General features: G+C 36.6%; 1 protein-coding gene across 3 annotated transcripts in view; it reads right to left on the bottom strand.

Annotated features, from left to right (window-relative positions):
* LOC129372028 (netrin receptor UNC5C-like) overlaps positions 1–13091 on the bottom strand; it is a 190815-nt gene that overhangs the window by 34718 nt on the left and 143006 nt on the right. For all 3 annotated transcript variants that reach the window (XM_055049000.1, XM_055048998.1, XM_055048999.1), the window contains exons 5-7: positions 8537–8717; positions 6246–6413; positions 5930–6094 (exon numbers count right to left, since the gene is read on the bottom strand). In XM_055049000.1, coding sequence (XP_054904975.1) covers positions 5930–6094; positions 6246–6413; positions 8537–8717 — 514 coding nt within the window. The remainder of the gene's footprint in view (positions 1–5929; positions 6095–6245; positions 6414–8536; positions 8718–13091) is intronic.

The raw sequence follows: 13091 nt of genomic DNA, 5'->3' as shown, positions 1-13091 counted from the left end.
GCATGTTACTCTACTGACTGAACCCTGATCTCCTAACTCTCCCTCAAACCTGATTTTGGAGTCCACTCTTCCTCACTGTCACTCTCCTCAAGCTCACTGTCCTCACTGTCAGAAGGAATGAGCCTAACCGCTTGATCATGTTCCTTACGCCAATAAAATCTTTGTGCATTCTGTGAGTAATAGTAGATAGTACAGGAAAAAAATTATTATGTTGATAACTACACATCCCTACACATCTCCATCCATGAGCATGCTAAAGTTAACACAAAAGTGATCTAACTGCACAATGTTGCCCTGAGGCAACGAATAAAAAACTACCATTTTAGTATATAAATGAAGACAAAAGGTGTCTTTACTCAATCAAATATGCTTTTTTCACTTATTCATGCACATCACAGATATTATTTATACAAAATTATTTAAATTTAAACATGTAAAAAAGTGAAATTTATCTTACCTTCTGCTAGCAGTGTGTCCAAGTCAGCTGCGGTCCAAAAAAGGATTGTTTCACCCCAAGACAAAGGTCAAAGCCACATCCAGCTCAAATTTCATTGATCATAGACATATCATCAGACTTTTAATGTGATGTTTTACTTTAAAAAATTTAAAGGGGCGGTGTGTGGGCCAAAATAGTGGTTTGTTGCCACAGGGCAACACAATGCCATAGAGGGCTAAGATAGGACTCATAATAAAAAAAATGCCATGACTATAAAAAAATTGGATTAGTGATTCAAGCAACAAGCCGGGAGGAAGATTTGTTGCTGTAATTTTTGTAGTACAACTGCGCATCCAAAAACCAATAATGAAAACACAGTTCTTGTAAAATGAAGCACACATGATTAAATGACAGCATACACAAGAGAGGTTTAAACAAAAAGACAAGCCCAAATGAGACCAAAGCATTTTAAAAAAGTAGAAAAAAGTTGCTGACATGCCATGCAGAAAACATTGCTAAAAGACCACAATGGGAGGAAAATTGGAATAAGTACAGCTTTTCAGGGATGGAGATGGACTGTTTGTTGCTGTGAAGTACCTGGTGATAGTTTCACATGAGAAAAGGAAAACAAAATGTATTGTTTCATCCAAATTCAAAAGTTACATAACTGTGAGCATCTCTAATGATTACTGTGGTTTTAGAGGCTGTGCTGGAGATTAGGTTTGTTCTGGTGAAACGGTTGTGCAGCATGTATATTCATGGACAGGAATACAGTTTGGGTGAAAAATGTCATGGTCTCCAGGATGACCTACTGGAGCACAGAGTACATCTCATCCAAGAATTGTGATCAATGTGTCAGATAAAAGTCAACAAGTTAAAACATGAGAGAGAAAACAACTGGTAAAGAAAATCTTGAAGTCAAACACACACGCTCACGCACACCCACATGCAAGCACGCATTCAAGCTCACACGGGGATATCTCTCACATAAACACATCAACACAAAGATAAAAGGATTTGCAGGGCAAAAGTGAGGGCAAATGGATTTCTACCTCACAGAGTTCAAGCATACAACTTTTAGAGGAAGAAGGCAGCAAAAGACGATAGAGCGCACAAATCCTGAGGGGGAGGTGCAAGAGGAGAGGGGAAAGAGAAGAAAACGAGGGAGAAGTGCTTCTGAGCACAAAGTCAATTATAGAGCACACTATCTAAAACATTAAATCCCCCACTAAATTGACAATGCCTTATCAGTTCATTCAAACCACTAACACTTACAGTTTAACTGGGTATTTTTAACACCAATGGGAAAGAATTGCCACACTACTGGGAGGTTTTTTTTCTGTCTTTGTAAAGGCTACAATCCAAAAGAACAATATTTCATAAACTGAATGGATTTATGTCACAAGATTTACCTTATGCCTTTCAAATATACTGTAAATACACTATAAAAACGCTGTGCGTGCAGGAAGTCCCTCTAATAGCCACAGACAGTGCAGTCCATACACTGAGACAGCATGCTTCATGGATTCCTGTTATTGCTACAAGAAACAGTTGAAACATTAGTGCTGACATAAAACCACAACTGTGCAGTCATTTTACAGGCAGGAAATCAATCAGGGGAAATGAGCCGAAATCTATACCTCTTTGGGTTTTATGCCAGATTCTGTGACCACATACATCACCGTTTGCAGGAAATGGATGGATTGGAGATGTGATACGCTATACAGCAGGCTCAGTGTAGGCAAGGGTGCATATGCAGTAAATTATGTCAATACTGTGCTAAAGCAAATATTTATTTAGGAATAGTATTGCATAATTATTTAAATATATGTCATGGCATGTTTCCATTGCATATGGGAAAAAACCTTAATGTAGCAGGTAGGGTCATCCCGGTAAACACATAATAGAATGTCGAATAATGGAATTAATAGCTGGAAAACTTACAGAGACATGAGGAAAATAAGAATGGGAATAAGGACAAAAGCAACAGTACATTCAGCAGTGAGTGAAAGAAACCACAGAGTTTAAATATTATGGAGTGGCATGTAAGCCAGGTTTGTACAATCAATGAATCCAGTACAGCTGGAGAAGAAATCTAGGCAAGGTACCAAGGGAAGTAGAATAATGGGCACAGGAGAAAACTAAATGGAAACAGCAAAATGATCCAAACACAAGTAAAATCAAAAACAGACAGTTGTGGATCATGAGTGGAAAGTAAGATAGCAAATCAAAACAGTTCTGAAGAATTCACAAAAAGCTTTTCTTGAATATAAACTAGGAAAATTCCCTGTTTGGAGGGCAAGTGTAAGTAAGCAGGAACCTGCATAGAGTAAGCCTAGGAGGGGAAGACCTAGGGAACAACGTGGATGTTGGAGGAAGTCTCAACTGTGGACCAGTGAGTCCAACAGGAAGTTCTCAAAGTTGGGCCTGGAGACCAGAAGGTCGGAGCTCACATGAAGCCCCCATGAGGGAAAACTCAGAACCAGAAGTTTTTCCTCAGAAAACAGAAGTCAAAATGTGTCCTGTTTTTCAGCATTTTTGGTGCAAGACTGTTAGGGTTAAACACCTATAAAACACATATTAACAAAGACAGGAAAGACAAAAGAGTTAGATTATTTCTTGCTCGCGAGGAGAACAGACAGATGTGCTTTCAGTTACAAACTCCTACCGCTCTAAAACCACATTTGCCTGTTCCTCTCTTTTTATTGATTTCAGGATCCCAAATCACAAGGACGCTGTAGCTCTAAAGGGAAGGGAAACAACTCATCACACAGCTAAAGCGTCAAATGTCATTCACTAACTAACACACAATTATTCTGCACTAGATAATCTCCTTCCAGGCACAAAGTTAAACAGAATATGTAGTGAATCTTCACAGTGACAGTTTTGTAGCAATCCAGGAACTCAAACGAAGCAGAGCTCTTCCACCAAGAGATAACCCCTGCAGTAAGACTGTTGTCTCTGCTTTTTCGTCAGTGAGGCCTTCTAAGAAAGGAATCAGAGTAAATCAACAATACAAGAAACATTCTTAATTCTATAATGAGATCAAATAATAAAGGCATATTAAAAAGGATTATATGAGATTAACGAATATTTGATTAATAATATCACAATTTCTCCAATAAAGACTAAGAAAAATATGTGTCATTCTCAAGATTTTACTGAACCATGACCACCTTTCTGGGCTTTAAGAATGGCTATTTCTCCACCTGGTTCACCTGGAATTGAAAGCTACATCCATGGTCTGCACTTTGGTTTCTGCTTAGACTTTCGGTGGCTGTGCTGAACCTTTTGGCAACAGCATCAGAGCCTAAGCCTCAGCTTCAGTGGTTTCAGCAGCCTAATACCGTGTGTCACACTCATCATAGTGGTCATCATCGCCAAATCCCCACCACTCTTTATCCACAGGGCATGGCCACTGCCTATAGTCCTGCTCCTCCTGTCAAAGCACTAGTGTATCACCTTGCTCTGAGCCCTAGGGTCCTCTTCTGATGCCTCACAAACTGAACCCCACACCTTATCACCATGAATCACCGGCGTCCACTCATTGTCTTGTCCAAGTACTTGAGCTAGCTTCTCACCTCAAGCTGCTGCCATTTCATCCACAACCACTAACACGTATGTCATCACTTCATGTTTCTGTTCCTGAGTTCTGTAAGAGTATCCTTGTCTTACTGGATTCTTCTGTCATGTTGTTGTTTAGGAGAGCCGAAATGGAAAGAGCAGAAAAACTGTGTGCAGTTAATTGGAAAACTTACAGACACACAAATAAAATGTATTGAAAATTGTCTTCTTATTGTTGAGTCCCTAAAAGCTAAAAAACTTGCTACATATTTAGATTTAAAAACACTTAAACATTATAATAATGGACATTAAATGTAGAATATTCTGAAAAAGGAAGTATTTCTGTTTTCATGCTATTTTTTTATTTCTCACTATTTCAAACTTCCACACATCCCTCGCCTATCCCCTTGATATGCTTGTCTGCCAATTACTTTGAGCACATGCAGCAACAGGCACTGCTCCCACAAGTCAACAAAAATAATTGCCTCCACCTTGGAAAAAACTGCTGCTGTTAAATTGTGCCCATTATGACTCAGCACACATTTCCCATGCAGGTTTTTAAATTTACTGATGTAGGAAGTGACTAAGTTGTGGATGACAATTCCACATCATTATTTGTCATTACTTTAATACCAAACTGCTGTTTTTGACTTGAGTAAGGGATGAGAAAGTGGGAAGATTAAACTTAATAATGTCATTTAGAAACCCTCTTGCATTGTTGTTTGGTGACTCACCTCCAGTGAGCAAAGGAGAAGCAAGCACACAGTGGGGCTAAAACAAACAACAACTGAAGGGTAGAACAAGAAGTAAAACGTCACAGGAAAGAGAAAGAAAATCCATTTTGACAATATGTTTATGAGACAGAAAGTAAGGAAAAGCTGGTGACTGCAGGAGAAAAGTGAGCTGACACATGTGCAGGTAAAGAGGAAAGAGGAAAGAAGATAGAAGACGTTTGAGAATTATACAAGAAATAAAGTCTCAACATATGAGCAGGCTACAATTAGCGCAGAGAAAAAAAGACTGGAATATGGTGTTATTTACAAGTAATATATTTAAAAAGGAAAGATCAGAACGTCACTAACCCTCCCGCAGTCTTAGTGTGACACTGAGGAGAGCAGCAAATGTCACAGTCAGACAGTGGGGAAGTGATGGGGGCTTTCCCGTCAGACCGTCAGTTTCCGAAAACACTGTCATGTGTGGTCACCTGAGTTCCCAATTGTAAATCATAGCATTCAGTTGTATTTATCTAATTCTTTTAAAAAATGTAAAAAAAAGTTGTAGAACTGCCAGACTATGCACAGGGTAAAAAATATAAATGACCTTATATCTTAAAAATATTCTCTTTATATTCCTAAGAAATACTACATTTAGAGTTGCAGCACATTCAAACAGACAGAGCAAGTTCCAACAGCTAGCGTGAAGGATAAAACTGTGACTAAAAACCTGGAGGTTCCTAAAAACAAAATTTGGACTTTAGTGCAGAACCAGTAAATGGGTGAATGTTGAAGAAGCTGGTCAGATGGGATGTAGTAAAGAAAATGATGATGGATTCACTCTCGTTGTTATTTCTTAAGCTGGTGTGACTGAGGCTGTACTTGGCAGCTGCTGAAGATAACTATCATCAAGTAACTTGCAATCTGACTTAATTACTTTTAAAATCAAGTAATTGGTAAAATAAATCAGTAAGTTTTTGAAAGAGCAACCAGAAACCAGATTAGTTTTTGAAGGTAACTATACAGTCACTGGTTACAGCTAATCAGTGAATATTCTCTGTCTACTTTAGGCAAAATTGATGGTGAAATCTTGTTTTAGTGCCACAGATATTACAATTAAATCAAATTAAAGAGAATCTTTCTTTTTTTTTTTTTTTTTTTTTTTTTTTTTTACCATGCATCTTGTTTCTTTTGTTTATATTTTCAGACAACTTACTTTGCATACAGAGTCCATCGGTACAGTTTTGAGACTGGAGCACCAGGCCCTCACAATCCTTTCCACCATTTTTAGGTGCAGGGTTGTTGCACTCTCTTCTCCTGTACTGAGTGCACTCTGTCCCGCAGGCTGACCACTTACTCCAGTCTGTCCAGACTCCATCCACTATTGATGAATCAAAGGTGAAAGAACTTAAGCCAGTCATAAGTAAAATAGTGTGGAAAAGATGGCAAGTGTAATAGATAAACTCTGAGGATGCTGTACAATTTTCCCGATAGGACAACCCAGAATCTGATCTAACAAAAAATACAATTACCAGTGCACAGTGTGGTGCAGGGTAGCTTCTGTATAGCCTGTCCATCACAAGGCAGTCCTCCATTAAGAGGAGCGGGGTTAGTGCAGCTTCTGGTTCGTTTCTGGAAGCCTCGTCCACAGCGACTGTTGCAAGGGGACCACTCTGTCCATGTTGACCAGCCACCGTTTACTGAAGCAAAATAGAACAATCATATAAATAAGTGAAAATTCAAAGACCCATTTTTAGCTAAAAGTGATATTAAAATGATTATTCTTGATCATTTTGATGACATTGGACAAAATGTAATTATAAAACATTGTTGCTTGTTTTATAATTGGTTATTGTGTTATGTTTTTGTCATGTAAAGTACATTGAACTGCCTTTTTGCTAAAATGTGCTTTTCAAATAATTGGTTCTTTTGGGAACCAATTATTGTTACACAAAAAATTACAAAATTATTGTGCTTTGGCTTTCTTATGGAAGAATGGGTTATTAACAGGGTTATGTAAATTACCAAAACTAAAACTAATCTGGTAAAAAAAAAAAAAAAAAAAAACCTAGCAACAAACCTAAAACATTGCTCAGGACAAATAATGAGAAAAGTCTGCACGACTGTAAGCAAAATGTAAAGAAATATATAAAAAATACTCTAATTTTTTAACAAATCTAACTTATTCTTTCTTAAAAGTAGAAGCTTATGATAAACAAAGCAAGCGAAGAGAGTCCAAGAGAAAGAAAACACATCTTCATTCAAGAATACATAATAATATTTAGTCAATCCAACATTCTGATCCTTATAGTTTCATTGTAATTGCAAACGTTTAAAATATTTCAAAATCTTGAAAAGGATTGACTGTTATGATATGGGAATTCGGAAATTTCAACTCAGGCATCTGAAATGTTATCTTTAATCAATTTTTATCAATTTAACTGTTGACTTCAGTTAAATGTAAGTTTTGCTACTGTCACACATGTTTTAGCCTATGCTTACATTCACTAAAACAAGATTTTGGACAATCCAATAAAACACTAAGTATGACATAGCCCACAGACCTTCTGGCAAATAGCATTTACCTACTCATTTATTGACAAACATGCTCTGTTTTGCCCATTTTATATGTGAAGACTTGCAAACAATATTTTCTTTCAGACTTTTATTATTTTCTATTAACACTATTGTGTTTTAAATAAGATGTGCCAAGGACAGTGAAAAAAAAAATCAGCTACAAAAAAATGAGACACTCAGAAAATCCTGATTCAGGTTAAGACAGAAAGAGCCAGAAAGAAAGAACAGAAAAAAAGGTTGTTATGTGAAGAGGCAGAGTGTGTTGAGGCTGGAGCGTAGCAGCACTGTCTCTGTTTCATAAAAATGTGCTCATTTCTATTCTATAGTTCAATTAGAAGCGAAGCTTTTGACTGTGGTTAATTAAGAGAGAGACACTTATTGCACACTATTTCTGATTTTCTTTTTACTTCTGACCTCACCTTTTTGTCTTTTATCTATAGCTGTTTCAATTTTTCCCTCCTTATGTTCCTGTGTTTTTTTTCTATTTCACCTTGTCAACATTGTCAGCAAAGCCTATATGGCGGCAAGAAGATTGGACCACAGATTGAACAATCTATTTCTGTAAGGATACATCAGTGTCAAACCTCTCCATCTCTTGCTGTCTGTATTGAACAGGAACACAAGCTCAGTTATTTTGATTGAAACACTCCAGAATAAAGTCAGTCTTACATTTGAGACAGACATTCTGTATGTGCATGTGTTTATAACTAGTTTTTTTCTTTTCTGTATATGTTAGTTTCTTGTCACCTCAACATGTCCCCTATTGTCTTATAAAAGACCGGCATGAGCAAAAGCATCACCTGAAGAACATTGGAAAACAAACCAACCACATGACCAATCTGTGAAATTCTTGACAGTATTGTATCATTATTTTCTGCATGTGTTACAGGGTAAATGAATATGCAGCACAATTCATTTAGAGCTGATAGTCTTTGCAAAAAACTTGCATTTGGAAAGACCCACTATTTTAATTAAAAATGTGGGACCGGGGAGGAGGGTAATTATGAGTGGGGTAAATGGTGCTTAATTGGGTGAGGTTAAAGTTAAAGTTTGATGAGAACATGAGGCTAAAGAGAAAAATGCACTATAGAACAGGATGCATAAAACATCCTGTTCAAGAAAAGAAAAGAGAGGTCAGTAAAGATAAAAATCGCATTCTAGCATTCTTAAGATAGTCCTAACAATTCTTTAAAATCATTTCTGTGGTCCAAATACAAGGTCCATGCAAACAAGCCTGCAAACTCACCATAAACAATAACGGTGGCTGTCGTACTTCGTCTCTTGGCCACAATGTTCTTAGCAACACAAGTATAGTTGGCCGTGTCAGACAGACGTGCCTGCTTAATGATTAAGTTGTGGTCAATGGTGATATAAAAGTTTCTGTCTTCTGCTGGGTCGATTATTTCTTCATTCTTTAACCACTCCACCTAGGAAACAAAGAAAACAAAAACGTGTGCAAAGGTTTGAATGAATAAAAACAATAAGTAAAATTGAGTTGACATGAAAACTTATACATATGCCAATGGGAATATGCCTTTTTGGTAAAAAGACAACAGCTGAAGTAAAATCTGTAGCTCAAATAATAAGCAGCACTATGCATTTTGGAATTAAAGTAATTATTGGGAACATGTGAGCAAACACAATACAAATGAGCTCTCCAAATTTTAATGCCATCCCAAATTGTGAAATGTTGCTTCCAGCTGTTGTTTCCACCTTTTCAAGTTGAGGTAGCTCACAAATCTAACCACTCTGTTGAAAAAGCCTAATCATCAATTTTTAAAAGGCAGAGAGGGAATTTTGATTACCAGCATGCTCCAGGATTTTTCTAAGAAATTCATTCATTGCCCTGCAGGCTCTCAACCAAACCAAGCCAACATAATGGCAGCTTTTGCTTTCGTTAGCAGATTTTTCTGCTTTAAAGTCACCAGCTGAGATGGAAAGTTCACTTCTCAGATTCCAGAGGTCTCACAATGAGATACATCAAGATCTCCTTTCAGCAATGACTGTCTGCCAACTCGCATCACAGCTGTAGAAACAGCTTGCTTACTAAATCTGGCTAATTCTTGACCAAACACAAAAATCCTGCTTCTATGCTTAGAAAAACAAAACAAAACAAAAAAAAAAAACACTTTATTTTGCTAGAATGCATTGGCTTTAATTTAGACACTATGGCTCTTTACCATGCTGTCCTTAGACTATGCATTGACTTTGATAGAGAACACAGTTTATGTGCTGTTTAGTGTGTCTCTTAAGCTTTCCACATAGTCAGCAAGGCTGAAATATGAAAATAATAGAGATGGGTGAATTTCTCAATTTATTTAATCACAATTCCATATGGAATATCATAAAAATAATATGGCCTCATTGGAATCAGACTTTTTAAGACATTTAATTTATAACATTGAATTTTCAGCCTGTGCAATTTTGTAGCCTATGTGATTTTTTTTTCTACGTTAAATTTGCCAACAAAAAATTCCCATGCAAATTTTCAATCTTGAAAATAGTCAAATTCTACTGAGAATTTGAGTTATTATAGCTAAAAGTAACAATAATATCTGTTTTTGTATCAAGTGGACTCTTTAATTTGAAATCTAAAATTGTGGAGATAAAAAATGCTTTGAACATATGCTTTCACAAGGTACTTTGGATGAAGGGTAAGACAGCAGTAAACTGTTCTATTTATGAGCCCAATCACATTTCCTGAGTGCTGTATTTACTGGTCCAAACGCTCGTAAATTCAGCCCATCCAATCTTTATGGTAGGAACATAAACATTCAAGCTGTGCTATTCAATTCATACCGTTTAATTTCCTCCTCCTTTCACATTAGGAAATGGAAATTTCAGATGCAGAAAAAATTTTATTCTGTGTAATTCTTCACGTTTAGTGCCTGTTCAGGTTTGACAGAGACTTATCCTTCTCAGTTATTCCAGTTGCTTCTTTCTCTGATCCATAAAACTCTTGTCATTAAACCACTGCAGACCAGAACTGTCAATCTAAAGGAAACTGCGGCGTAACCTTTCAGTTTTCATTAATGCATTCCTTAGTAGTTAAAAAATCAGAATCACCTCAAATCATGCAGCTTATTCACTAAAACAAGGAATTGGACTTTGATCGGCTTCACTCTCTTCGAACACAGTTTTGTCTTTCCTACTAAAAGCCATCAATATCTACAATAACACTGAAGAAACTAAATTTGATGAATTATGACAAAATCTAATTTCCCTTTCGGACCAAAAAAGTAATTTCAAATTTGAATATGAATTAGAATTTCAAATCTAAACATACAAAAAAAGGCAGTAAAAATGTTTTTTTCTTCTTGAATGGGGAAAATGTTGGAAATGTCTGTGTCTTGAATGATAAAGGTATTTTATTAGACGGTGGAGGTCAGTTCCTAAGTGAGGGAGACTTCAGGACATCATATTATTAACTGTTACAATAACATTCCTCAGGCAAGACATATGTAACCAAAGGCCAAAGGCTTAAAATGACTCCATTTAATTAACACAACCTTAGAAACTACATTAAATTCCTCTTTAAAAATGTTTATTTCCAAAGATAAACTAAATCGTGATCTAAATATTTTTTATCTACTGCTTTATTGAAATGCTGAAATAAGGTGATTAAAAAGAAAAAAAATACATATTTAAGCATGAATTTCTTATGTTTTTCTTCATAATATGATAATCTAGCTGATCCCTGTGGTAATGCGGGTTAATGGTGATTGTGAGTTGTTGTGTGATAATGCGCTGAAAATAGCTGCGATCTTTGATGACTTATGAAGGTTGAAGCCTGTCAGACTGATGTGTGCCCTGGTGGCTTCAGACAAAGGGACCACATGTGGTTACAATCCTACCATTACCGGGGCATCATTAGCCACAGCTGGTGTTGGAGTGTGTATGTCAGAGTGGGCGTGTTCATTTGTGTGTATGTGTGTGAATGGCAGACGGTCGCTGACTGGATCAAATCAACCCAAAGGGAAAGAGGATATTTGTTGTTTTAACTTTTGCCCCATTTCACCTGTCTCTTTGTCTTTAGAAACACAGCACAAGCAGTTTCATCATTTTCAAAAATTTCCGTTCTGCTATAACCAGAGGTTTAATCTGTCTAAGCTTGAAGATGGAAAAAAGTATATTTCTCAGTAAAACACATATAGAAAAAAATATTTCCCATATATCATGTGTGGTGAAGAGCAAAAAAAATCTAGATATGTAAATGTTCTCATGGGTTTCAATGTTATCTGGAAAAATGAGAAAACATAACGATTTAATGCATTTCACATCTATTGAGATATTGTTCTGTTTGGCAGTCGAACAAAGCCTAAGCTGGAGTGGGAGATAAAAGCAGACCAAGATACAGAGATGTATGTATGCTTCCTTTTGTTTGAGAAACAGAAAACGTTTTGAACTGCAAAGCTTTGTGACATATCTGCTGCTCAGAGGAGGAACATCATAGTCACACATAGTCACTGAGAAAAACACAAAATAAAACTTGCAAAAGAAAACCAAACGGGTAGACCACAGTGCAAGGAGTAAGATAAACAGCAAAGAGTATCTATGAGCCAAATGCTAAAATATGACAAGCTTTGTGGAGACACTACAAAGACTCTCATGTGGGAGTTGATAAGAACTCTGAGATATGGGAAAGTGTGGCGGCGAATTCTAACATTAATTTTCCATAACAGCAGTTTCACTGCAGGGACATGACAAAACACAAAATCAACTAATTACAACAAAGCGTGATTCTGCAATGAAATCATGGAAAAATTACTGTTCAGCATATTTATTTGAGTCTGTGTGTTTGCGTGCGTGTGTGTGTGTGGGGGTAATTGAAGTGTTAATATGCATGTTCGTCACTGAGGATTATCCTCTTGATTAACTATATCATCTGGATCCCTATAAGTCTACAGATGAGTGGGTTAAAGAGCTCTCCAAGTGATTAATCAACCAATGTGTGGGTGTCTCCATGTTTTAATAAGTATAACTCCACCTCCTGCTTCAGGAAATGGTGTCACCCTCTTTATTTGCAAAGTGTGTTGGATGGCAGAAAATACAGCAACTGGGGGGAGATTTGAGACATTTTAGAAATAACCCTACAAGTTAAAAAAGTACTTTATTTCCTTAATGACATCAGTTTCACATTTTGATTAATTAATCTCAAAGAAAAGCATTAGGGACAAATTTATACTTTATTATTTCAAACCCAAATATATTCTTGGGGTTTTGCTTCTCAACCAATGTAAAATGTGTTAAAATAGTTACTGTCAATATTTTTGAGGAATCATGTGATTTAAATGACTTATGGGTTTACATCCTGGCAAGCCAGGGTAGCTTTGCAATGCTTTTGTAATTAATATTATATTAGGGTGAAGTTCACCAAACACAACATGGTGCTTGCTGAACCTAATACACCAATCACAAAAATGACAAAATAGAAAGCCGTGGCATTTAAATAACACTTGCTTTGCTCACTCCATACTGTTAGACTACCAGCACCAACATGAACCATTTACATAAGACAGGATATATATAACGACAATATCGTTGTTAAATATTGTTCATACCAAACTGGTAGACAACAGCGCGAGGAGTGACATCCATCTGAATGTTACAGCCAAAACCAAGCTTGATAAATTCTTTCCAGCCTTTGTTCAGGTTTTGGTGAGCAGGTGCAAATTTTTGCTGACATTAGTAGCACCTGGTGTGATTTTCAATCCATACAGCCCATCTGATTTCAGGTTTGACGTGCAGTGAGTTTAGACAGTCTGATTTTAATGACCCTTGAGATTCCACACATTTACCAT

Source organism: Poeciliopsis prolifica, unplaced genomic scaffold (assembly GCF_027474105.1).
Source record: "Poeciliopsis prolifica strain line A6 unplaced genomic scaffold, Auburn_PproV2 SCAFFOLD028, whole genome shotgun sequence".
Classification (NCBI taxonomy): domain Eukaryota; kingdom Metazoa; phylum Chordata; class Actinopteri; order Cyprinodontiformes; family Poeciliidae; genus Poeciliopsis; species Poeciliopsis prolifica.
Note: the sequence above shows the minus strand (reverse complement) of the source record. Positions and strands in the feature narration are given on the sequence as shown.